The following is a 27,722-nucleotide window of genomic DNA, read 5'->3' on the forward strand; positions in this document are numbered from 1 at the left end:
CACGTGGTGATGTACTTGGATCAGGTCAGTTATAAAGAGAATAAAGGTTTGTATGTTCCTGTCAGAATAAAAGGCACAGATAACTGGTTTAGGGAACTTTTGTTTTCAAGAGATATCGGGTCCCTGGTTAAGAACGAGGGGCATAGCAGGTACAGACAGGCAGGACAAATGAGGTAATTACAGAGTATAAGAAATGCAAGAGAACATCTTATTTCTTTAAAAATCTTTTTATTGAGAGAACATCTAAGAAAGAAATCCTGAGGACTAAAAGAAGGCATGAGGCTGCTCTAGGAGACAAGGGGAAGGTGAACCCTGAGGCATTCTGCAGTTATATTCAGAGCAGAAGGATAGAAAGGGAGAAAATTGGTCCTCCGGAAGATCAAAGTGGTTGGCTATGCATGGAGCCAAAAGAAATGGGGGAGATCTTAAATGGATTGCATTTACATTTACTCAGGAGACAGACAGAGTCTATAGAAGTGAGGCAAAACAACAGAAAGGTCATGGAGGAGGAGATGTTTGCTGTTGTGCCATAAATTAGGGTGGATAAATCCCCAGGGCTTAGCAAGGTGTTCCCTCAGTCTCTGTAGGACGCTATCTCAGCTACTTCAGGAGCCCATAGCAGAGATACTTAAGGCATCATTAGCTACGGGTGAGAAGCCAGAAGATTCAATGATACCTAATGTTGTTCCGTTATTGAAGAAAGGCTTTAAGAATAAGCCAGGAAACTATAGGCTGGTGAGCCTGACATCAGTAGTTGGTAAGTTATTGGAAGATATTCTAATAAACCAGATATATACGTATTTGGATAGATGAGGACTGATTAGGGATAGTCAGCATGGCTTTGTTTGTGGTAAGTGGTGTCTAACCAATCGTATAGAGCTCTTCGAGGATGTTACCAGGAATATTGATGAAGGCAAGGCAGTAGATGTTGACTACATAGAACAGGGGCTCCCATCCTTTCTTATGCCATGGAGCCTTTCCATTCACTGAGGGGTCCCTGAACCCCAGGCTGGGAAACCCTGATTCTTTAGCAAGGAGTTTGACAAGGTCCCACATGGTCACGAAGATTCAGTCGCTCAGCACTCAAGATGGCGTAGTAAATTGGATTGGACATTGGCTTTGCAGGAGAAGCCAGACAGTGATAGTACACGGTTGTCTCTCTGACTGGAGGCCTGTAACAACTGGAGTGCCACAAGCATTGGTGTTGGGTCTGTTGTTGTTTGTCATCTATATCACTGATCTGGAAGAAAATGTAGTTCACCAGATCAGAAAATTTGCAGATGACACCAAGCTTGGAGGTGCAGTGGACAGTGAGGAAGACGATCAGAGCTTGCCGTGGCATCTGGACCAGCTGAAAAATGGCAGGTGGAATTTAATGCAGAAAATTGCATGTGAGGTGTCTTACTAGTCTTACACAGTGAGTGGTTGGGCTCTGAGGAGTGTGGTAGAACAGAGGGATCTGGGAACACAGGTCCATTTTTCGGTGAAAATAGTGTCAGACGCAAGTGGATAGGGTTGTAAAGAAAGCTTTTGGTACATTGGCCTTCATAAATCAAAGTATTGAGTACAGGAGTTGGGATGTTATGTTGAAATTGTATAAGACATTGATGAGGCCGAATTTGGAGTTTCATGTGCAGTTTTGGTCATCTACCTACAGAAAAGATGTAAGAGTGAAAGAGTGCAGAGAAAGTTTACAAGGAGGTTGCTGGGACTTGAGGGCCTGTGTTATAGGGAAAGGTTGAAAAGGTTATATCTTTATTCCTTAGAATATAGAAGATTGAGGAGAAATTTGATAGAAATTTCCTCACTGTCCACAATACCTTCAAGCTTGGTGTTACCGCAAATTTGTGGATCCAGTTAACCAGGTTATCTTCCAGACCGTTGATATAGATGACAAACAACCACAGACCCAGCACCAATCCCTACAGCACTCCACTAGTTGCAGGTCTCCAGTCAGAGAGGCAGCCGCCTGCTACCACTCTCTGGCTTTTCCCGCAAAGTCGATGTCTAATCCAATTTACTACCTCATCTTGAATGCAGAGCGACTGAACTTTCTTGACCAACTTCCCATGGGGGGCCTTGTCAAAGGCCTTGCTATAGTCCATGAGACCACCTCCACTGCTTTTCATTCATCAACTTTCCTTCTGGAAAAACTCTAGGATTGGTTAGACATGACTTACCATGCTCACGGCCATGCTGACTATCACTAATCAGGCCATGCCTATCTAATTAATTACATATCCAGCAGCAAGGGAGTGTGGTGGTTAGTGCAATGCCTTACAGTTCCACTGGCCAGGGTTCGAATTCCACTGCTGTCTGTAAGGAGTTTGTACGTTCTCCCCACGATCACATGGGTTTCCCCAGAGTGCTGTGGTTTCCTGCCACAGTCCAGAGACGTATTGGTTGGGAGGTTAATAGGTCATTGTAAACTGCCCTGTGATTAGGGTAGGGTTCAACTGGGGGCTGCTGGGCTGCACAACTTGAAGGGCCAGAAGGGCCTGTTTCGTGCTGTATCTCAATCAAATAAAACAAAAATCCTTAGAATACCATCCAAGAACTTCCCCACTACTGATGTCAGGCTCACTGGTCTGTAATTTCCTGGCTTATTCATAGAGCCTTTCTTTGACATTGACAGAGTGCAGATCAGTACCAGCGGCAGAGTCTACAGAATTTGGGGACGGGCAGGGGATCGGTGGGGGGCAAAGAGAGGCTGTCTCCAGAGGGAAGGTAGACGACTGATGCTGAGAACAAGGGATGGGATGTCACACCGCAAATGGACAAAAGACCACATCTGGAGAACTGTGTTACGGGTGAGCTCGCAGTGGTCATTTAAGCACATCTCTGGGATGTGGGAGGAAACTAGAGCATTTGGGGGGGGGGGCAAGTGGACATGGGGAGAACTGCAAACTCCACATGGAGAGGGAAGACACAAGAGGCTGCAGACACAAATTTGGAGCAACAAACAATCTGCTGGAGGAACTGAGTAGGGTCTTTGGGGCGAAAAGGCGAGGGAACACAGCAGGTCAGGCTGCTGCTCTATAGAGGGAAATCAACAGTCAACGCTTTGTGACGACACCATTCATCAGGAAGGGTGATAAAGAGTCTCAGCCCAAAACATCGACTGTTCGTTCCTCTCCACAGAGGCTGTCTGACTTGTTGAGTCCCCCCAGCATTTAAAGACTAGGTTTGCTTTATTTTTCACATGCACATCGAAACTACAGTGAAATGCATCATTTGCATCAATGGACCAACACAGTTCGAGGCAGTCCACAAATGTCACCATGCTTCTGACACCAACATAGCATGCCCACAATTTCCTAACTCTAATCTGTACCAACATATCATCCCACAACTCCCTAAACCTAAAGTGTACCAACATATCATCCCACAACTCCCTAACCGTAATGTGTACATAAGTCTTTGTAACGTGTTTACATTATTTATTTATTTTATTGAGATACCATGTGGACTGTCCTTGCAGGCCTTCCCAGCCCATCGAGCCGTGTCACTCAGCAACCCTCCAATTGTTATCCCTAGCCTAACCATGGACAATTTACAATGACTGATTAACCTACTTACTGGCATGTCTTTGGACTGTGGGAGGAAACTGGAGCATCCAGCTGAGACTCGTGTTCACTGGAAAAAATTATGAAGTGTTTTACAGTGGTTGCCAGGATTGAAGTTCGAACTCTGATGCTCCGACCTGTAACAGCGTCGTGCTAATCACTATCTCCCATGGTGCCCTTTGGGTATATTTCTCCAGCAGATTGCTTGTGGCTCCTTGCAGACAGTGTCGGGGAGGGGATTGAACTGGGATTTCTGCCCCCGGTGCGTCAGTGGCTCTGTGACTCTCTATCCTTAAGGGCGAAACTTTGACGTGTGTGTGCCTGAGGGACAGTAAAGCCCAGGAGTGGTACCTAGCTGACCAGTCACCTTCATAATCACCGATAAACATCGACCTTACCAAGTACGCAAAATGCTGGAGGAACTCAGCAAGAGACGATAAACAGTCGATGCTGGTTGTTTATCGCGTTTGATGGTTCTGAGCCTGTACTCACTGGAGCTTAGGATCTCATTGAAAACTGTCAAATATTGAAAGCCCTAGATAGAGTCGATGTGGAGAAGATGTCTCCTATGGTGGGGGAGTCTAGGATCTGAGGGCACAGCCACAAGGACATCCCTTGCCTTTAGCCAGAGGGTGGAGAGTTATTGTGAAAGATGGCTGAGGAGGCCAAGTCACTGGGTGTATTTAAAGCAGAGGTTCTTGATTAATTAGGACATCAGAGGTAATGGGAAGAAGGCAGGAGAATGGGGTTGAGAAGGATAATAAATCAGGCATGATGGAATGGTGGAGCAGACTTGATGGTCTGAATGGCCCAATTCTGCTCCTATGTTTTATGGTCTTTATTCCCCTCCATAGATGCTGTCTGACCTGCTGGGTTCCTCCAGCATTTTGTGTGCCCGTTGCTCTGCATTTCCAGCATCTGCAGAACCTTTTGTGTCCCCAACCTCAGCACACAACAGTGGAACAGAGTATTTCTGAAAACCTGGACCGGAGCCAGTGGAAGAGCAGACCTGTTCAGTCAGGAATCGCCAGTGCCAGTTGACTTGAGAGGCCAAGCAGAGCTGTCTGGGACTCAAGAACGAGAAGGCGTAGAGAGACAGGAAGCGGGGGATTACAGTAGTGAAGTCCACCTTGTCTATCGGGACAGCTTCAGTGAACCAATCCTGAGCAAACCTGCTGGAAACACTCAGAAGGTCTGGCAGTGGCTGTGGAGGGAGGAACAGGGTCAATGCTCCTGCTCAGTAATGTCCTTTTCAATACATCTGAATCTCACTGCATCACAGTGGATGTGATCCTAATGAGGTAACCTTCCCAAAGCCTTAGGAAAGCAACCAACATAATCAAAGACCCTCCCCATTCCGGACATTCTGTCTTCTTCCCTCACCCATCGGGCAGAAGTTAGACAACCCTGAAAGCACACACCACCCAGTTCAAGGACAGCTTCCATTCAGGAGCCTCAGGACCCACATCACCTGGTTCAGGAACAACTATTACCCCTCAGCCATCAGGCTCTTGAACCAGTGAGGATAATTTCACTCATCTCAACACTGAACTGAGTCCACAATCTACAGACTCACTTTGAAGGACTCTACAACACATGTTCTCAGTATTTTTCAGTTGAATTTTATATATTATAATTATTCATTTGTAATTATACGTATAATTATAGTATTTAAATAAAAGTATATTATATTATATTTATTTATTGAGAAACAGTCAGGATAGGCCCTTCCACGTTCGGGCCACTTCGGTCATCACTCCCCCAATTTAATCCGAGCCTAATCACGGGACAACTTATAATGACCAATTAACCTACAAGTCTCTGGACTGTGGGAGGAAACTGGAGCACCCGGAGGAAATCCACATGGTCATGGGAAGAACGTACAAACTCCTTCGAGGCAGTGGCAAGAACTGATCCCAGGCTGCCTTACTGTAAAGTGTTGAGCTAACCACTATGCTACTGTGCCACACCAATATATATTATTATTTTATACGATATTTTGTATATTATAATATTATAATGTATAATATTTATGTGCTTTTTATTTGCACAATGTATTCCTTTGCACATTAGTTGTTTGTTAGTCTTTGTGTCTAGTTTTTCCATAAATTCTATTGTATTTTTTTATTTTACAATGAATACCCACAGGTAAATGAATCCCAGGGTAGTCTATGGTGACATATATGAACTTTAATAATAACTTGACTTTGACTTGACTTTATGTTATTATCAGACTCTTGACTGGACATCTAAAACAAGAAAAGATGAATTCTTGATCTCCCAATCTATGTCATTGTGCCCCCTGCACTTTATCTGTCAACCTGCACTGTACTCCCTCCCGAGCTGTAACACTTCCTTCTGTATTTTTATTTGTACTACCTCAGTGTTCTTATGTATGGAAAGATCGGTCTGGATGGCCCACCAACAAAGCTTTTCACTCTATCTCAGTACAGGTGACAATAATAAACCAATTTCAATCTCCAATCCAATTCCATAAGCGCCTCAGGGGCAGACAATAAGACCACAAGATATAAGACCATAAGACATAGGAATAGAATTAGGCCATTTGGCCCATCAAGTCTGCTCCACCATTCAATCATGGCTGATCATTTTTCCCCTCCTCGACCCCACTCCACGGCCTTCTCCCAGTAACCTCTGATGCCATGTCCAATCAAGAACCTATCAAGTTCTGCCTTTAATACACCCCAACGACCTGGCCTCCACAGCTGCCTGTGGTAATAAATTCCACAAATTCACCACCCGCTGACTTAAGAAATTTTTCTGCATCTCTGTTTTACAAGGATGCTCAACTATCCTGAGGCTGTGCCCTCTTGTCCTAGACTCCCTCACACATCTACCTTGTCCAGACCTTTCAGTATTCAAAAGGTTTCAATGAGATTCCACACCCCCCCACCACCCTCATCCTTTTAAATTCCAGTGAGTACCCAGAGACATCAAACGTTCCTCGTATGATAACCCCTTCATTTCCGGAGTCACTCTTGTGAACATCCTCTGGACCTTCTCCAATGCCAGCACATCTTTTCTTAGATGAGGAGCCCAAAACTATTCACAAAGCTCAAGCTGGGGCCTCATCAGTGCCTTAAAAAGTCTCAGCATCACATCCATGCTCTTGTATTCTAGACCCCTTGAAATGAATGCTAACATTGCATTTGCCTTCCTCACCACCAACTCTACATGCAAGTTAACCTTTAGGGTGTTCTGCACAAGGACTCCCAAGTCCCTTTGTATCTCAGATTTTTGGATTTTCTCCCCATTTAGAAAATAGTCTGCATGTTTATTTCTACTACCAAAGTGCATGACCATACATTTTCCAACATTGTATTTCATTTGCCACTTTCTTGCCCATTCTCCCAATTTGTCGAAGTCCTGCAGTCTACCTGTTTCCTCAACAGTACCGGCCCTCCACCAATCTTCATATCATCTGCAAACTTGGCAACAAAACCATCTATTCCATCATCTAAATCATTTATTCTTTGCATTTCTGGTCAGATGCTAAATGCATTTCATTGGCTTTGTATCTGTACTTGGCATAATGACAATAAAGTTGGATCTAATCTAATCTAAACTAATAAAAAGAAGTGGTCCCAACACTGACCCCTGCAGAGCACCACTAGTCACTGGCAGCCAACCAGAAAAGGATCCTTTTATTCCCACTCGCTGCCTCTTATAAATTAGCCAATGCTCTAACCATGCCAGTAACTTTCCTGTGATACCATAGGCTCTTAACTTGGTAAGCAGCCTCATGTGTGGCACCTTGTCAAAGGCCTTCTGAAAGTCCAAATATACAACATCCACTACCTCCCCTTTATCTATCCTACGTGTAATCTCCTTGAAGAATTCCAACAGGTTCATCAGGCAAGACTTTTCATTAAGGAAACCATGTTGACTTTGTCCTATCTTGTTCTGTGTCACCAAGTACTTCATAACCTCATCCTTAACAATTGACTCCAACATCCTCCCAACCACTGAGGTCAGGCTAACTGGTTTATAATTTCCTTTCTGCTGCCTTCCTCCTTTTTTAGAGTAGAGTGACATTTACAATTTTCCAGTCCTCTGACACCATGCCAGAGTCCAATGATTTTTGAAAGATCATTATTAATGCTTCTACAATCTCTATCGTTACCTGTTTCAGAACCCTCGGGGGCAGATCCTCCGGTCCGGGTGACTTATGTACCCATAGGTCTTTCAGTTTTTTGAGCACCTTCTCCTTTGCAATAATAACTACACTCACCTCTCTTCCCTCACTCCCTTCAGCATCTGGAACACTGCTAGTGTCTTCCACAGTGAAGACTGATGCAAAATACTCACTTTGAATTGAATTGACTTTATTTCTTACCTCCTTCACATACATGAGTAAAAATCTTTACATAGCACCTCCGTCTGAATGTGCAATGTGCAATTTATAGCAACTTGTAATAAATAGTTTGTACAACAGGATAGTCAATATAGCATAGAAATACAATTGTATCAGCGTGAATTAATCAGACTGACGGCCTGGTGGAAGAAGTTGTCCTGGAGTTTGTTGGTCCTGGCTTTTATGCTGTCGTACGGTTTCCCGGATGGTAGCTGCTGGAACAGTTTGTGGTTGGGGTGACTCGGGTCCCCAATGATCATTTGGGCCTTTTTTTACACACCTGTCTCTGTAAACGTCCTGCATATTCATCTTAGTTCATCTGCCATCTCCTTGGCCCCCGTCGTTATTTCTCCGGCCTCATTTTCTAACAGTCCTATATCTATTCTCATCTCTCTTTTATTTTTTATGTACTTGAATGTATTTGAATTTTTTATGTACTTGAAAAAGCTTTTACTATCCACTTTGCTTGCTTTCATATTTCATCTTTTCCCTCTTAATGATTCTTTTATTTGCTCTTAGGTTTTTAAAGGCTTCCCAATCCTCTATCTTCCTCCTACTTTTTACATTAGCTTTGACATCCCTTGTCAGCCACGGTTGTACTATTTTGCCATTTGAGTATCTCTTCATTTTTGGAATACATCTATCCTGCCTTCCTCATTTTTCCCAGAAATTCACACCATTGCTTCTCTGCTGTCATCCCTGCCAGCATCCCCTTCCAATTTACTTTGTCCAACTCATCTCATACCACTGTAATTTCCTTTACTCCACTGAAATATTGCTATGTCAGACTTTACTTCCTCCCTATCAGATTTCAAGTTGAACTCAATCATATTGTGATCACTACCTCCGAAGGGTTCTTTTACTTTAAGCTTCCGAATCACCTCCAGTTCATTACATAACGCCCAATCCAGTTTAGCTGATCTCCTAGTAGGCTCAATGACAAATTGCTGTAAAAAGCCATCTCACATGCATTCAACAAACTCACTCTCTTGAGATCCATTTCCAAACTGATTTTCCCAATTGACCTGCGTGTCGAAATCTCCTGTAACTATCATAACGTTACCCTTTTGACACCTTTTCTGTTTCCTGTTGTAATCTGTGGTCCACATCCCTGCTACTGTTGGGAGGACTGTATATGACTGCCATCAGGGACCTTTAACCCTTGCAGTTTCTTAACTCAACTCACAAGGATTCAATATCTTTCAATCCTAAGCCACATCTTTCTACTGATTTGATGCTATTCTTTACTAGTTGAGCCACACCATCCCGTCTGCCTGCCTTCCTATCCCTCTGATACAATGTGTAACCTTGGACATTCAGCTCCCAACTACAACCATCCTTCAGCCATGATTCAGTGATGGCCTCAACATTATACCCAACAATCTGTAATAGTGCAACAAGATCATCCAACTTATTTCTTATACTCTGTGCATTAAAATATCACACTTGAAGCACTGTATTTGCTACCCTTTTTGATTCTGCATCTCTAATGCACTGATACTCACCCCGTTGGCTGCAATTATGTCCTATCATCTGCCTGTCCTTCCTGACAGTCTGACTGCATGCAATTTTTGCTTTTTTACCATCTGTCCTATACTGAATCCCTTCACTCCACACCTCTGCCAAATTAGTTTAAAGGCTCCCCAACAGCTCTAACAAGCCTGTCGCAAGAATATTCATTCCCCTCAGGTTCAGGTACAACCGGTCACTTTTGAACAGGTCATACCTCCCCCAGAAGAGATCCCAGTGATCCAAGAACTTGAAGCCCTGCCCCCTGCGCCAGCTTCTCAGCTACGCATTAATTTGCCAAATCACCCTGTTTTTATCCTCACTGGCGCATGGCACAGACAGCAATCCCAAAAATTACTACCCAGGAAGTCGTGCTTCCCAGCTTTCTATGGGAGCAGAATAGGGCCATTCAGCCCATCAAGTCTGCTCTGGCATTCAATCATGGCTGATATATTATCCATCTCTTGCCTTCTTCCTGTAAACTTTGACATCCTTACTAATCAAGAACCCATCAACCTGTGCTTTAAGCATACTCATTGACGACATTCACAGCTGTCTGTGGTAATGAATTCCTCAGATTCGCTACCCTCTAGCTAAATAAATTCTTCCTCATCTCTGTTCTAAATGGACATTCCTCTAATCTGCGTCTGTGCCCACCCACCTAAACATCCTCTCCTCATCCACTCTATCTAGGCCTTTCAATATTCGATAGGCTTCAGTGAGATCCCTCTCATCCTTCTAAATTCCAGTGAGTAGAGGCCCACAGCCATCAAATGCTCTTCATATTGTTAACCGTTTCATTCCCAGAATCATTCTCATGAACCTCCTGTGGACCCTCCCCAATGCCAGCACACCCCTTCTTAGATAAAGGTCCAAAACTGCTCACAATATTCAATGTGTGGTCTGACCAATAGCTTATAAAGCCTCAGCATTACATCCTTGCTCTTATACTTAGTCCTCTTGAAATGAATGCTAACATTGCATTTGCATTCCTCATGACCAACTCAACCTGCAAGATAACCTTTAGGGAATCCTGCACAGGAACTCCCAAGTCCCTTTGCACCTTGAATTTTTCAATTTTCTTCCCATTTAGAAAATAGACTATGCCTCTGTTCCTTCTCCCAAAGTGCATGACACTGTATTCCATCTGCCACTTCTCTGCCCATTCTCCCAATTTGTCTAAGACTCTCTGCTTCCTCATCACTACCTGCACCACCACCTACAGTGGTGCTAGAAAGTTTGTGAACCCTGTAGAATTTTCTCTATTTCTCCACAGATATGATCTAAAAAGTGATCAGATCTTCACACAAGTTCTCAAACTAGATAAAGAGAACCCAATTAAATAAATAACATAAAAAACATTATACTTGTTCATTTATTTATTAAGAAAAATGATCCAATATTACACATATTTGTTGGAAAAAGTATGTGAACCTCTGGGATAATGCCTTCTGCAAAAGCTACTAGGAGTCAGGTGTTCCAATCATCTCATTGATCGGTATGCGTGGCTCAGCCAGCGGAGACGGCGTTGTTGGAGCAGGGTGAAGAGGCTAGGTATCTAGGTATGGGCCAGGACCTCATTGTTGGTGACTAGGTCAATCCACTTGAAGTCCAGGATGTGTCTCAGGCTGCTGCTGCTACTGTGTGGTCCAGAATCTCTGGAGGGGAAGGCCCCAAGTCCTCAGCTTTGCTTGTTGCTCAGCAGCTGGGGCAAGGTCAAAGTGCTCAGCAGAGGATTCTGCTCGGAGAGGCTGGTCGGAGGCTCGAAGTTTTCGGACGGACTCAGAGTCCGCTGCGGTCGGGGGCTTCCAATGGTGCTGCATCGGCAAGTTTGCGGCGCTTGGAGGTTCATGGCGGGGAGAGTTCCTCTCTTCTGCCGCCTGCGTGAAATGATGAGTCTATCGGGACTTTGAGACTTTTTTTTTACCGTGCCCATGGTCTGGCTCTTAATCAAGTTATGGTATTGCTTTGCACTGTTGTAACTATATGTTATAATTATGTGGTTTTGTCAGTTTTAGTCTTGGTTTGTCCCATGTTTTTCATGTGATATCATTCTGGAGGAACGTTGTATCACTTTTTAATGCATACATTTCTAAATGACAATAAATGAGGACTGAGTGTCCTCATAATCTAAAAAAAATTCATGTTTTGGAATGGCCGAGTCAAAGTCCTGACCTTAACCGTATAGAAGTGTTGTGGAAGGACCTGAAGCAAGCAGCTCATGCAAGGAAGCCCATCGATATCCCAGAGCTGAAGCAGTTTTGTAAGGAGGAATGGCTTAAAATTCCTCCAAGCCGACGTGCAGGACTGATCAACAGTTACGATTTGTTGAAGTTATTGCTGTAGAAGGGGATAGGGGGAAGGCCACACCAGTTACAGAAGATACAGGTTAACATACTTTTTCCAACAAATGCATATAACATTGGATCATTTTTCTCAATGAATAAATGAACAAGTATAAGGTTATTTGTGTTATTTATTTAATTGAGTTCTCTTTATCTAGTTTTAGGACTTGCGTGAAGATCCGATCGCATCTTAGGTCATATTTATGCAGAAATAGAGAAAAGTGTCACAAACTTTCTAGCAGCACTATATCTTCATATCGTCCGCAAACTTGGCTTCAAAACCCACCAATTCTGTCATCCAAATCATTAAGATACAATACAACAAGAAGCGGTCCCAACACCGACCTCTGCAGAACGCCACTAGTCACTGGCAGCCAACCAGAAAAGGCACCTTCTATTCCCAGTCTTTGTGTCTTGACAATCTGTACAACGGTGAAAATATTACTTCTATTGGACCATGGCTTCGTTAATATTTACTTGAGCTGTGATTTGCTGCAATGCTTTAAAATACTGTAGATAAACTGTTTTCTGTTTGTCGGTCCACAGGTCAAACCAATGACCCACAAGGATCACTCTCTCTTCAAAGAGCTGTAAGAGAAGGAGGTTGTTATTCTGTTAAGAGTGGCCAGAGTTTTCTTGGGACTGGTTGGTGGGTGTGTAGGTTTTCACAAATAAAATGGTGCAAGTGTTTTAAGTTTAAGAAAAGCCGCAACAACTCATTTATTGTACTCCAAACACAGATACAAAAAGAGCAGTAAAAATACTTCACGTAATTACATCGCCAGGTCAGACCAGCCTCTTAAAGGTAAACCCCAACTCAATGTTGGTGGCTGTGAATTATGTACATTTCTCCCAATTACGTGACCCCTCACAGACACCCCCCACCCCCAGAATTCACGAAAACCAGCATTGTGAGCTTGTCTGGAGCTTGGAGGAGCCGCCCGGCTCGGGTGCTGTGTTCCGTGGGCTGAGTAACGGCAGGTACCCCTGGCTCATCCAGAGGTGCATTGACATGCTGATGGTCGTGTTGTGATGCCAGGAATCCTCTAGATCTTGGCGGGCCAGTTTAAGGCGATCTACGAAAATACATTCAGGTTTAACCCTCTTATCTATGATGAAAGTCTTTTCTCTCCATTCCAAGATGCAATACGGGCCATGGTAAGGGGGCCTAAAGGGATGCTGGTGTGCATCATGGTGGTCAAAACAAATGAGGCAGAGCGCAAGTCAACAGGAACCCGAGAGGGCTGTGCACCATGATGGGCGGTAGGAATAGGTGCAAAGGATTGAATTTGCTGAGGAGGGTGGAACGTTGTTGACACACCGGCCAGACGGTCATGGCATCAAGAATGAAATCACCTGGCACTCGTAACGGCTGCCCATATACCAAATCAGGCATGGACGACTGCAGGTTCTCTTTTGGAGCTGTTCTGAGCCCCAGCAGGATCCAGAGGAGACGATCATGTTAGCACTCATCAGTCAGGAAAGCCCTCAGAGCAGTCTTTAAGAAGCAGTGAAATGACACACTGAGGCCATTGGGCTGGGGTGGATGCACCACCTCTGGCCACCTGACTGCGTAAGGCCACGGCATTATTTTTCCCCTTGTTATGTTGTATATCAACTGTGAACTCTGATATGTCGGCCAGTTGGCATCGCTGTCGCGTAGACCAAGGGTCTGATATTTTGACCTTCGTGTGCCCAAGAGGTTTGTGGTCAATGAATGCCGTGAAATAGCAACCCTCTAGAAGAAAATGCAAATGGCGGACAGCCAGATAGAGACTGAGAAGCTCACCATCAAATGTGTTGTACTTCTTCTTCGGGGAGACGGAGCTGGCGGTTGAAGAAGGTGAGTGACTGCCACTCACCTCCAACTGTACGTGCACAGCACCCACAGCATAGTCTGAGGTGTCAGTAGTAATGGCTATGGGTGGGGAGTGGGTGCACCAGTAGGGTCACGTTGGAAAGAGATCATTTGGTATCATCAAATAGTCATAGTCATAGTCATACTTTATTGATCCCGGGGGGGGGGGGAATTGGCAGTTGCACCATAAATAATTAAATAGTAATATGTAAATTATGCCAGGAAATAAGACCAGGACCAGCCTATTGGCTCAGGGTGTCTGACCCTCCAAGGGAGAAGTTGTAAAGTTTGATGGCCACAGGCAGGAATGACTTCCTATGATGCTCTGTGTTGCATCTCGGTGGAATGAGTCTCTGGCTGAATGTACTCCTGTGCCCACCCAGTACATTATGTAGTTGATGGGTGACATTGTCCAAGATGGCATGCAACTTGGACAGCATCCTCTTTTCAGACACCACCGTCAGAGAGTCCAGTTCCATCCCCACAACATCACTGGCCTTACAAATGAGTGTGTTGATTCTGTTGGTGTCTGCTACCCTCAGCCTGCTGCCCCAGCATGCAACAGCAAACATGATCGCACTGGCCACCACAGACTCGTAGAACATCCTCAGCATCGTCCAGCAGATGTTAAAGGACCTCAGTCTCCTCAGGAAATAGAGACGGCTCTGACCCTTCTTGTAGATAGCCTCAGTGTTCTTTGACCAGTCCAGTTTATTGTCAATTCGTATCCCCAGGTATCTGTAATCCTCCATCATGTCCACACTGACCCCCTGGATGGAAACAAGGGTCACCGGTACCTTAGCTCTCCTCAGGTCTACCACCAGCTCCTTAGTCTTTTTCACATTAAGCTGCAGATAATTCTGCTCACACCATGTGACAAAGTTTCCCATCGTAGCCCTGTACTCAACCTCATCTCCCTTGCTGATGCATCCAACTATGGCAGAGTCATCAGAAAACTTCTGAAGATGACAAGACTCTGTGCAGTAGTTGAAGTCCGGGGTGTAAATGGTGAAGAGAAAGGAAGACAAGACAGTCCCCTGTGGAGCCCCAGTGCTGCTAATCACTCTGTCGGACACACAGTGTTGCAAGCACACGTACTGTGGTCTGCCAGTCAGGTAATCAAGAATCCATGACACCAGGGAAGCATCCACCTGCATCGCTGTCAGCTTCTCCCCCAGCAGAGCAGGGCGGATGGTGTTGAATGCACTGGAGAAGTCAAAAAACATGACCCTCACAGTGCTCGCTGGCTTGTCCAGGTGGGCATAGACACGGTTCAGCAGGTAGACGATGGCATCCTCAACTCCTAGTCGGGGCTGGTAGGCAGACTGGAAGGGATCTAAATGTCCTGGTCATGTCCGCTGACCAGTCAAGCACGATTAGGGGTGTTGCTTTTAAGCACACGAAACAGGAGAAGCATAAGTTCAGCAGCTCGTGGAATGAAGCGGTGATAGAAATTCACTTTACCTAAAAACTCCTGTAGTTTTTTAGTATTGTGGTGCGGTGGGAAATCCATAATAGCAACTACTTTTGATGGGAGGGGTTTCGCACCTTCTGCAGAGATGCGATAGCTGAGAAACTCAATGGTTGACAACCCAAGCTGGCATTTGGCAGGGTTAATAATCAACCTGCGTTGACTTAAGCACTGGAAAAGTGTGTGGAGATGAGATACGTGTTCAGATTTGGATGCACGGGCAACGAGTACGCCATCCAGGTAAATTAAAAGAAAATCTAAATCTTTTCATACAAAGTCTATCAGCTGTTGGAAAGTCTGTGCTACATTTTCCAGCCCAAACAGTATACTCAGAAACTCAAAAAGGCCAAACGGGTGTAGCCCCTGGTAAGCCTCAGGCTCGCTCAACTCGCTGTCATCTAGGGGGAGCAGCCTTTGGCCCCGCCAAACTGGATAATCAAGTTTGTGTGGATGCTGTGTGATGTACCCCACCACACCAAATAACAGACAATACACCAGATACAATTAAATGATTACACTTTATAGATCTTACTGGAACTATGTAATTAATAGAGATAAAATATAAAAGGAAAGTAAAAGGCGCCAGACTTATCAAAGTTCAATGTCTTCGGGCACAAACAGTTGGAGCTCTAGTAATGATCCTCTTTCCACTATTTGATCCCCTCCGAACCCCTCGACCCGCCGCCTGGGACCAACCACGGTGGTCGACTAGACATTCCACATGAGTCTGTCTTCGTCTCCTCTCCTTGCCGAACACCCTGGACCTTGGACTCCAGTTCGGGGTCCGCCCCGTCGGCCAGCTCACAGCATTGCGTCCACTCTCTCTCTCTCCCCATCATGCCTTTTACCCAAAAACCCACGCATCAGAATAGCTTACAGACACAAGAAAGAATATCTATCCCAATTGGTTAGCAACTGAATACAACTCTCTCTATAACCCAAACAAGCTGCTAGAGAGAGAACTTTCTCAGCAGTTAACATAACAAAGAAGCCATTTTGATTAGCCTATGCAGTAACATAAAAGAAGAAACCCCTTACATGGGGTTATCACAGCAGTTTTGGGAATGTCCTCTGAGCACACAGGCACCTAATGGTATCCCCTAACTACATTGGCTGTGGAAAAAATTAACTTTCTGGCTAAACATGCTAAAAAGTCTTGGATGTGTGGGGCCAGGTGACGAACAGGAGTGGTGGTCTTGTTAAAGTAATCGCCACATGGGTGGCAACCACCATCAGAATTAGGGACCATATGGAGGGGCGAAGCCCAGGAGCTGTTCGACCAGCATTCAATGCCATCTTTCCACATTGGCAAACTCAGCCTTGTGGCTGCCAATTTTTCTGGGTGCAGTCCATGTGCACAGGCATGGACTGGTGGGCCGGTTGTGGGAATGGGGTGCTCGAACCTATGTTTTGTGACTGTAGTAGAGAATGTGGGCTTGGTGAGGTTTGGGAATTTGCCCAGCCGTCAAGTAAATTCACATAGGGTGGGGCATGCATTTGAGAGTCATTCTGGGGAACTCACTGGGGGAGCAAGGTAACAACCCAACGTCCTTGACATCCACGAGCTGGCAGTTCTTAAGATTGACAAATAGTCCTTGGGTACACTGGAAATCTGCATCGAGCAGAGGTCTAGCCACTTTAGCCAGGATGAAGTTCCATGTGTAGCGTCGCCCACTGAAGCAGAGTATTTCCCGTCATGTCCTGTGTCTGGATCCTGCTGCCATTGGCCCATCCAGCGAGGTTTTGTCACTCTTTGCCTTCTCATCAAGAGGCGATGCTGGCAGCACACTCACTTGGGCACCCGTGTCACACTGGAAATGTCGCCCTGAAAGGGTGTCAGTGATGAACAGTCGGTGACCCTGGCACAGACCTCTGATGCCCTGATGTGCCGGCACTGTCAAAGCTTCAAGGTGGTTGGCACTGCCTAGACTTTGTACCAAAGCAAGCATGGTAAAACCACAGGCCTGGCATCGTCTGCTTTGTAGCCACATGTGTCGTTATGTTGGGGGCCTTGCTGACTGGGCTATTGAGGTAGAGAAAGGAGGAGGAATGATGTATTGCTGCCTAGTTGACTATAGACTATCAGCCATTTTACAAGCTCCCTATGGTCCTTCTCAGGGACATTAGCAAGGGATATGTGAACTTGATCAGGCATTTGCTGCATGAAGAGTTCTTTAAAAATAAAGCAAGGACCGTGATTTCCCAGGAGAGACAGCATGTGGTTCATTAGCTCTGAGGGCTTTCCGTCACCAAGGCCGGGCAAGGAGAGCAACTGTTTGGCGTGCTCAGACTCTGATAGTCCAAAAGTCTGTAAGAGGTGAGTTTTCAGTGATCAGTATTTATCGTGTCTAGGTGGGTGTTCGAGTATACTCACTACTCTCACAGCCGTGGAGTTACTGAGCAACGTTACCACATAGAAATACTTGGTGTTGTCAGCAGTGATTTCTCACAGCATGAATTGTGCTGCAGCCTGTACAAACCAAACGATGGCATTTTGCCCCCAAATCTCTAGCAGTTTCAAAGCGACTGCATTGGCTGACATGTTTAATAACTCTGGAAACGTCCTAGAGCACTGGGGTCACCAACGTAGGTTTTCCTAAAAATGGTGTGAGCCATATTATGTTTAAAGTAACCGTAACAATTCATTTATTGTACTCCAAACACTGAACACCAAGCATTGTAATTATGTCATACCGACGAACCAGCCTCTTGAAGGTAAACGTAGGAACATAGAAACATAGAAAATAGGTGCAGGAGTAGGCCATTCGGCCCTTCGAGCCTGCACTGCCATTTATTATGATCATGGCCGATCATCCAACTCAGAACCCCGCCCCAGCCTTCCCTCCATACCCCCTGACCCCTGTAACCACAAGGGCCATATCTAACTCCCTCTTAAATATAGCCAATGAACTGGCCTCAACTGTTTCCTGTGGCAGAGAATTCCACAGATTCACCACTCTCTGTGTGAAGAAGTTTTTCCTAATCTCGGTCCTAAAAGGCTTCCCCTTTATCCTCAAACTGTGGCCCCTCGTTCTGGACTTCCCCAACATCGGGAACAATCTTCCTGCATGTAGCCTGTCCAATCCCTTTAGGATTTTATACGTTTCAATCAGATCCCCCCCTCAATCTTTTAAATTCCAACGAGTACAAGCCCAGTTCATCCAGCCTTTCTTCATATGAAAGTCCTGCCATCCCAGGAATCAACCTGGTGAACCTTCTTTGTACTCCCTCTATGGCAAGGATGTCTTTCCTCAGATTAGGGGACCAAAACTGCACACAATACTCCAGGTGTGGTCTCACCAAGGCCTTGTACAACTGCAGTAGTACCTCCCTGCTCCTGTACTCGAATCTTCTCGCTATAAATGCCAGCATACCATTCGCCTTTTTCACCGCCTGCTGTACCTGCATGCCCACTTTCAATGACTGGTGTATAATGACACCCAGGTCTCCTTTTCCTAATCGGCCACCATTCAGTTAATAATCTGTTTTCCTATTTTTGCCACCAAAGTGGATAACTTCACATTTATCCCCATTAAATTGCATCTGCCATGAATTTGCCCACTCACCCAACCTATCCAAGTCACCCTGCATCCTCTTAGCATCCTCCTCACAGCTAACACTGCCACCCAGCTTCGTGTCATCCGCAAACTTGGAGATGCTGCATTTAATTCCCTCATCCAAGTCATTAATATATATTGTAAACAACTGGGGTCCCAGCACTGAGCCTTGCGGTACCCCAACTCAATGTCAGTGGTTGTGAATTATGTACATTTCCACCAATTGCATTACTCTACAGGCGCGGTGAGGCAGGACGCCAGTAGAGGGAGCCGGTGGCCTGTCAGTGTAATGAGCTGGCAGGCCTCTAGGTGGAACTCCAACACTATATACAGTACGCATGTGAGAGGTGAGAAATGATTGGGAAATTTTAGAATCACGATTCCAGATTCCACATTCAAAATTCTTCAGTACACAGGTGTAAAGGAGAACAAAATAATTGTTACTCGAGATCCGATGCCGCAAGAAGAAACACAATAAGCATAAAAATCTCAGTAAAAAACACAATAAATACAAATATAAAAGCAATCCTATAACACACAATGTACAAGTAACGATTCTATAGTTTATTCTCTTTATTAGAAATACAGTATGGAACAGGCCTTTCTGGCTCAACAGGATGTGCCTCTCAGCAACCCACCTATGTAACCCGAGCCTCTCACAGGACAATTTACAATGACCAATTAACCTGCTAACTAGTATGTCTTTGGACTATAAAACCATAAGATATAGGAGCAGAAGTAGGCCATTTGGCCCATTGAGTCTGCTTCGCCATTCAATCATGGGCTGATTCACTTCATCCAGTCATCCCCATTTCCCTGCCTTCTCCCCGTACCCTTTGATGCCCTGGCTAATCAAGAACCTACCTATCTCTGCCTTAAATACACCCAATGACTTTAGCCTCTGACTAAAGTAATTTCTCCACATCTCAGTCCTAAAAGGACATTGTTCAATCCTGAAGTCGTCCCCTCTTGTCCTGGAATCCCCAACCATGGGAAATAACTTTGCCATATCTAATCTGTTCAGGCCTTTTAACATTTGGAATGTTTCTATGAGATCCCCCCTCATTCTCCTGAACTCCAGGGAATACAGCCCAAGAGCTGCCAGGCATTCCTCATATGGTAACCCTTTCATTCCTGGAATGACTCTTGTGAATCTTCTCTGAACCCTCTCCAATGTCAGTATATTCTTTCTAAAATAAAGAACCCAAAACTGCACAGAATACTCCAAGTGTGGTCTCACGAGTGCCTTATAGAGCCTCAACATCACATCCCTGCTCTTATATTCTATATCTAGAAATGAATGCCAACATTGCATTCACCTTCTTCACCACCGACTCAACCTGGAGGTTAACCTTTAGGGTATCTTGCACAAGGACTCCCAAATCCCTTTGCATCTCTGCATTTTGAATTCTCTCCCCATCTAAATAATAGTCTGCCCGTTTATTTCTTCCACCAAAGCGCATGACCATACACTTTCCAACATTGTATTTCATTTGCCATTTCTTTGCCCATTCCCCTAAACTATCTAAGTCTCTCTGCAGGCTCTCTGTTTTCTCAACACTACCCGGTCCTCCACCAATCTTTGTATCATCGGCAAATTTAGCCACAAATCCATTAATACCGTAGTCTAAAAGTAACAGTCCCAACACCAACCCCTGTGGAACTCCACTGGTAATCGGCAGCCAGCCAAAATAGGATCCCTTTATTCCCACTCTCTGTTTTCTGCCAACCAGCCAATGCTCCACCCGTGCTAGTAACTCCCCTGTAATTCCATGGGCTCTTATCTTGCTATGCATCCTCATGTGCGGCACCTTGTCAAAGGCCTTCTGAAAATAAAGTACACCACGTCTACTGCATATCCTTTGTCTACCCTGCTTGTAATTTCCTCAAAGAATTGCAGTAGGTTTGTCAGGCAGGATTTTCCTTTCAGGAAACCATGCTGGCTTTGGCCTATCTTGTCATGTGCCTCCAGGTACTCCGTAATCTCATCCCTACACAAACCAGAGCATGCGGCGAAAACCCACACGGAAACAGGGAGAACATATAAACTCCTTACTGGCAGCATTGGAACTCAACTCCGATGACCGGAGTTGTAATAGTGTTGCACTAACCGTAATGCTACGGTAGAGGGGTTATAGACTGATTGTATATACATATGTAATGGGTTTCTTCTTCTATGTTACTGCGTAGGCTAATTAAAATGGCTTCTTTGTTATATTAACTGCTGAGAAAGTCCTCCCGCTAGCAGTTAGTTTGGATCATGTTACTGATAAGAGGGTGAACAAACCAATTGGGACAGATGTTATTCTTTCTGTGTGTCTGTAAGTTAGTGTGATGGGCGGGTTTTTGTGCAGAAAGTGGGAGAGAGAGACAGAGGATGGACCAGGTGCTGTGAGTCCGCTAACGGGGTCGGACCCCGAGCGGGAGTCTGAGGCCCAGGGTGTTCGGCGAGGAGAGGAGACGGAGACAGATTCGTGTGGAGTCTCTAGTCAACCACCGTTGTCGGTCCCAGGCGGCAGGTCGAGGTGGTCCGAGGGGTCGCAGGGCGAAGAAAGAGGGTCCTGAGCTCCAACTGTTTGTGCACGAAGAGATTGAACCTTGATAAGTGTGGCACCTTTTATTTTCCTTTTATATTTTATTCTCTATTAGTTATACAGTTTCAGTAATATCTATAAACTGTAAATCATTTAATCTTATCTGGTGTATTGTCTGTTATTTGGGCGGGGTGGGGTACATCACACAGCAACCACACAAACTATTACCCAATTTGGTGGGGCCGAAGGCTGTTTCCCTAGACGACAGCGAGCCGAGCGACCCTGAGGCTGGCCGGGGGGGCTACACATACATAACGTGAAGCTTGGTAGTGGTAGTGGGGGTGGAACGGTGGGTTAGTTGGTGAAAGTGTATGTTTAATGCACATACACACACTCACACAAAGGAACTCAGTAGGGCTGACTCCATCCTTTGAGGAAACATCTCCTCCCCATCTCCATCAGCACAGGTGCACCACAGGACTGTGTTCTTAGCTCCCTGCTCTATTCACTTTACACTTATGACAATGTGGCTAAGCACAGCCTCAATGCCATATTCAAGTTTGCTGATGACACCACAGTCGTTGGCCAAATCAAAGGTGGTGATTAACCAGCATATAGGAGGGAGATTGAAAATCTGGCTGAATTGCCATAGAAAAGCAACATCCATCATTGAAGATCCTCACCACCCAGTCCGTACACTGTTCTCACTGCTGCCATCAGGTAGAAGGTACAGGAGCCTCAAGACTCATACCACCAGGTTCAAGAACAGTCACTACCCCTCAACCATCAGGTTCTTGAACAAAAGGGGATAACTACACTCATCTAAGGACTCTTTTGTCTTGTTATTTCATGTTTATTATTTATTTATAACTGTATTTGCACAGTTTCTTGTCCATTGATCCTGTTTACACTTACTATTTCATAGATTTGCTAAGTATGCCCACAGAAAAAGAATCTCAGGGTTGTATGTGGTGACATGTATGTATTCTGATAATAAATTTCACTTTGACTTTGACTTTTCCACATCCTTCCTATAATGAGGTGACTAGAATTGAACACAATACTCAAATGTGGTCCAACTAGGGTTTTATAGAACAACAACATTATCTCATGGCTCTTGAACTAAATCCCCCAAATAATAAGGCCAACACACCATATACCTTCTTAACCACTCTATCAACTTGTGCTGCAGCTTTGATAGATCTATGGCCATGGTTCCAAGATCCCACTGTTCCTCCACACTGCCAAGAATCCTGCCGTTAACTCTGTGCTTTTCCTTCACATTCAACCTTCCAGGGTGTATCATTTCACACTTTTCCAGATGGAACTTCATCTGCCACTTCTCCAAGCAGCTCTCTGTCCCGGCCAATGCCCTTTTGTAACCTCCGGCAACCTTCTAAACACCACCAATCAAATCCAAAGCTGAAAGAGTACCTGAAGTGAAATGGAACAGAAAAGAATAAAAGGATATAGGAAAATATTACCAAAATTATACTATTTTTCCTGTATTCCCTTTAAGATCAGATTGATTGATAAACCAAGGATACCTCTTATTGGCTGCACCAGCAGCCTGCTAGTGTATGTTGATTAGCTACCTTGCGTGTCACATGCTAATAATCACAAGATGATTGGCTGCCTTGAGTGTGCCATGTGCTACTATTCACCTGTTGATTGGCTGCTTTGTGTGGCATGTGCTACTATTCACCTGTTGATTGGCTGCTTTGTGTGGCATGTGCTACTATTCACCTGTTGATTGGCTGCCTTGTGTGTTATGGGTGTCCATGTGCTGAGCCTGGTTTGTTGGTTGAGGCTGGATGACTTTGGGTCAGATACCAGTAGATCCAATTCTCTGGAGGTCTGGGATGGAACGTGCATCTCCCAATGTCTGAGGCTGCGTTGCAGAGCCTTCGATCTGGTGAACACTGCTGTGTTAACACCAGGCAACTTCTGCGAAGCTGTGGCTTCCATCGCCCCCCGAATGCCGCTGTCCTGTGTCAAGGGCCTCTGTTCTGGTGCATTTCACCTGAAAGGCAATTATCAACATTATTTTCAAATCAGAAGATCAGTCTGAGGCTAAACACACATTGCCTGTTATTGCCACAGGCTGATGATTGTCCCCTTCCACCACTACATACGCATCACCTAGTGTCAGCTTGCACCAGTCTGGTCATTCTCCTCTGACTTCTCTCATTAACAAGGCATTTTCACCCAAAGAACTGCCACACCATTCTTTACACTGGGGTTCCCAGCCTTTTTTATGCCATGGACCAATACCATTAAGCAAAGAGTCCGTGTCTCCAGGTTGGGCACCACTGTTCTAGAGACAGTTGTGGATGAAAATCCCAGGAGATCAGCAGTTTCTGATCTACTGAAACCACCCATCTGACACCATTCTGTGGTCAAATTCACTTAGATCACCTTTCTTCCCCATTCTGATGTTTGGTCTGCCAAAGGTTCTTGGCAGTGCGCAGGTGATGGGAGTAGGCACTTTAAATGGTTCGGCACAGACTAGACAGGCTGAAGGGGCTGTTTCTATGTTGTACTTTTCTATGAATCTATGAACCTCTTGACCATGTCTGCACGCTTTTATGTATTGAGTTGCTGCCACATGATTGGCTGATTAGATATTTGCATAAACGAGGTGTAGAGATGTACATATTGAAGTGGCCACTGAATGTACAGTTACTTCTACATTGTGTTCCATAAGATTCATTTTATATTTTTTTGTGGCTTTTTGTTTGTTCTTTGTGCTGCATTGGATCCGGAGTAACAATCATTTCATTTCCCTTTACACTCACATACTGAAGAGTGACAATAAACAATCTAGAATCATGAATGTTGGTTTAGGGTCTAAATTGTCGTTTTTCTTGTAGTCTAGCTTTCTTTATCCTTGCTTTTCTGTCGGTATAATCAGCTGTTGGTCTAGAAATATTCAGCGGATTTTCAATGTAGCTGTTTTGATGCTGGAACCAACAACACTTGTGATGTTCATTAATACAAATGACACATTTCACTGTATCTTTTGATGTACATGAAACAAATAAAAGTCAATCTTTGGTCCTTAATCTTTAAGAAATTCCCTTATCTAGTTTGAGCTCCTTTTCGGTAAAAAGACAACCACAAGACAAGGCTCTTTGGAATTGGAATTGGATTATTATCATCACATGTACTGGACAAGAGTGAAAAGCTTGCCTTGTATATTGTTAATTCAGATCAGATCATAACACAGTGCACTGAGGTAGAAGTCAGGGTAATATTCAGGGATTTATCCGTGAGCCTGAATGAATACACCACAGTTGTCAATGACTTCATCTAGACCTGTATGGATGAGTGTGTGCCTTTGAGAAAATACCAGACATATCCAAACCAAAAGCCAAGGATGAACCAGGAGATTTGTAGTCTGCTGAGGCTAAATCTGTGGTATTCAAGACCGGTGATCCAGAACCATATAAGAAGTCTAAGTACGACCTACCGAAGGCCATTTTAAGAGCAAGAAAACAATTCCAATTCAAGTTGGAGATGGAACCGAATGCACATCAGCCCAGGCAGGTTTTGCCGACCATTACTTCCTACAAGGCAAAAGCTAACATCATGGATGGCTCTGATGCTTCACTCCCTGATGAGCTCAATGTCTTTTATGCACAATTTGAAAGGGAGAATAAAACCCTACCTGTGCAAATTCCTGCATTGTCTAGTGACCCCGTGATATCTGTCTTGGAGGCTGACGTCAGAACATCTTTCAGGGGGGGTGAACCCTCACAAGCCGTCAGCCCTGATGGTGTTCTAGGTAGGTGAGTAAAAACCTGTGCCAACTAGATGGAGTGTTCAAAAATATCTTCAATCTCTCTCTGTTGCAGTCAGGCGTTCCTACCTGCTTCAAAAGGGTGACAATCATACCAGTGCCCAAGAAGAGCAGTGTGAGCTGCCTCAACATCTATCACCCAGTGGAGATACCTCATCACCCACCTACTGTGTGAAGTGCTTTGAGAGGTTGATCATGACTGGGAATTAACTCCTGCCTAAGCAAGGACCTGGGCCCGCTAGGACAAAGTGCAGTGCAGGTAAACCATAAAGTGTAAGATCATAACGAGATAGATTGTAAGCTCAAGAGACCATCTTATCATTCAAGGGCTCAAGAGTTTGATGAAAGTTGGTAGAAGCTGTCCTTAAGCCTGGTGGTACAAGCTTTTAGCCTTCTGTATTTTTGTTCCTCTTCTGTGGGTTCTTTCTTACTTACAGGTAGAGAGAGTTACTGTAAACTTTGTTATGAATATCTGATAAAACATTATAATCACAACATTGCTGCCTTATTTTTGATTTCCAAAGATCCTTCTGAGCAATATCACCTCCAGATCCATCAATAACTCCATCGGGGTGGGGTAGGAGGTGAGGGTTGCCATGGACTCTTTGGTCTGAAGGGCTGTGTCTGTGCTACTGTCTCTCTGTGATTCTAAAGGGATTGGTTCAGATTGAACACGTGGTGCATCTTCTGCCTTGCAGAATCAGATACAGGCCCAATCCTGCCCTCGGGTGCTGTCTGTGTGGAGTTTGTACATTCTTCCCACAGACTATGAGTTCCAGTTTCTTCCAAAAGATGTGTGGGTTAGTAGGCTGATTGGCCATTGTAAACTACCCCTGATATGTAGCTGAACCTGGTGGGAGTTGAATGTTAGACACTTTAGAGAAATTACAATGGAGATTTAGTAAAATACTGGAATCTAGAGCATCAATGCGCTGGAGGAACTCAGCAGATTGAGCAACCTTGGGGGTAGAGGGAGGGAAATGGTCAGAGTTTTGGGTTGAGACCCTGAGTTCCTCCAGCAGTAGTTGTTGCTCCAGGTTCCAGCATCTGTCGTCTCTCGTGTCTCCATAGAACATGGAAGCATACAGGACAGTACAGGCCCTACAGCCCACAAAGCTGTGCCAGACGTTTAACCTACTCTAAGATCAATCTAACTCTTCCCTCCCACATTGCCCTCCATTTTTCAATCATCCATGTGCCTAAGAGTTTCATAAATGCCCAAATGTATCTGCCTGTACCACCACCCGTGGCAGGGTGTTCCATACACCCACCGATCTCGGTGTAAAGAACTTACCTCTGACGTCCCCCTTATACTTTCCTACAATCACTTTAAAATCTTGCTTCCTGATAATAGCTATTTCTGCCCTGGGGAACAGTCTTTGGCTATCCACTTGATCAATGCCTCTCATCATCTCTATCAAATACCCTCTCATCCTCATTTGCTCCAAAGAGAAAAGCCTTAACTTGCTCACACTATCCTTATAAAACATGCTCTCTAATCCAGGCAGCGTCCTGCTAAATCTCATCTGCACCCTCTCTAAAGCTTTCACATCCTTCCTATAACGAAAGACCAGAACTGAACAGAATATTTGTGTTGGAGAAGATGGCGGCGTGACACAGTGCGCACGGCCTCTCCGGTGAATGATATCTGTACTTGTCAAGTAGGATGCCGTGCACAATCCTAATTTGATGGAGACAGCCGTGAGAAGCATGGAGGACCATCTGGACAAACTTCTGAAATGCCCGCTTCGCTGCTGCTGCTACTGTGCGATTGAGAATCTCTGGAGGGGAAGGCCTCGAATCCTTGGCTTTGATTGTTATTTGGTGGCTGGGGCCGGAGCCGAAGCACTCGGCAGAGATGGTGCTCGGTGCCGGTGTTGGAGGGCTGGTCGGAGGCTTGAAGTTTTCAGACGGACTCAAGAGACGGTTGTGGTCCGGTGCTTCCAGGATGCTGCATTGGCAAGTTTGCGGCGCTGGAGGTTCATGGCAGGAAGAGTTTTCTTCCTTCTACCGTCTGCGTGAGATGATGGGACTTCCGAGACTTTGAGACTTTTTTTTACCATGCCCGTGGTCTGTTCTTTATCAAATTACGGTATTGCTTTGCTCTGTTGTAACTATATGTTATAATTACGTGGTTTTGTCAGTTTTTTAGTCTTGGTCTGTCTAGTGTTTCTGTGATATCATACTGGAGGAACATTGTATCATTTCTTAATGCATGCATTACTAAATGACAATAAAGGAGGACTGCGTGTCCTCATAATCTAATCTAATTTAATTCCAAGTGAGGTCTAACCAAGCTTTTATAGAGCTGCAGCATTACCTTGTGGCTCTTGAACTCAACCCCCAACTAATGAAGGCCAACATGCCACATGCCAGACACAGCCCTTCAGACCAAGGAGTCCATGGCAACCCTCAGCTCCCCCCTTGATGGATCGACGGATATGGACCTTAAGATCCCTCAGTTCCTCCACACTGCTAAGAATCCTGCCAATAACTCTGTATTTGTGGTCCATCTTGGTACCAGTGACATAGGTAGAAAGACGGAGAAGGTCCTGAAAACAGAATACAGGGAGTTAGGAAGGAAGCTGAGAAGCAGGACCTCAAGGCTAGTAATCTCAGGATGGTGAAGATAAGAATAGAATAAGGTGGTGAATAAATGCATGGCTAAAGAATTGGAGGGGGGGGGCAGAGATTCAGATTTCTGG

General features: G+C 44.9%; 1 protein-coding gene across 1 annotated transcript in view; it reads right to left on the reverse strand.

The window, feature by feature from the left end:
• Nucleotides 1-27,722, reverse strand: part of LOC140202029 (epithelial cell-transforming sequence 2 oncogene-like) — a 72,497-nt gene that overhangs the window by 25,938 nt on the left and 18,837 nt on the right. The window contains 4 exon segments of the mRNA XM_072266890.1: nucleotides 4,548-4,738; nucleotides 12,273-12,326; nucleotides 12,328-12,383; nucleotides 22,962-23,238. Of these exon segments, the coding sequence (XP_072122991.1) occupies nucleotides 4,548-4,738; nucleotides 12,273-12,326; nucleotides 12,328-12,383; nucleotides 22,962-23,183 (523 nt within the window). The 5' untranslated portion in view covers nucleotides 23,184-23,238.

This window comes from Mobula birostris, chromosome 8 (genome assembly GCF_030028105.1).
Source record: "Mobula birostris isolate sMobBir1 chromosome 8, sMobBir1.hap1, whole genome shotgun sequence".
In the NCBI taxonomy this organism is placed as follows: Eukaryota; Metazoa; Chordata; class Chondrichthyes; order Myliobatiformes; family Myliobatidae; genus Mobula; species Mobula birostris.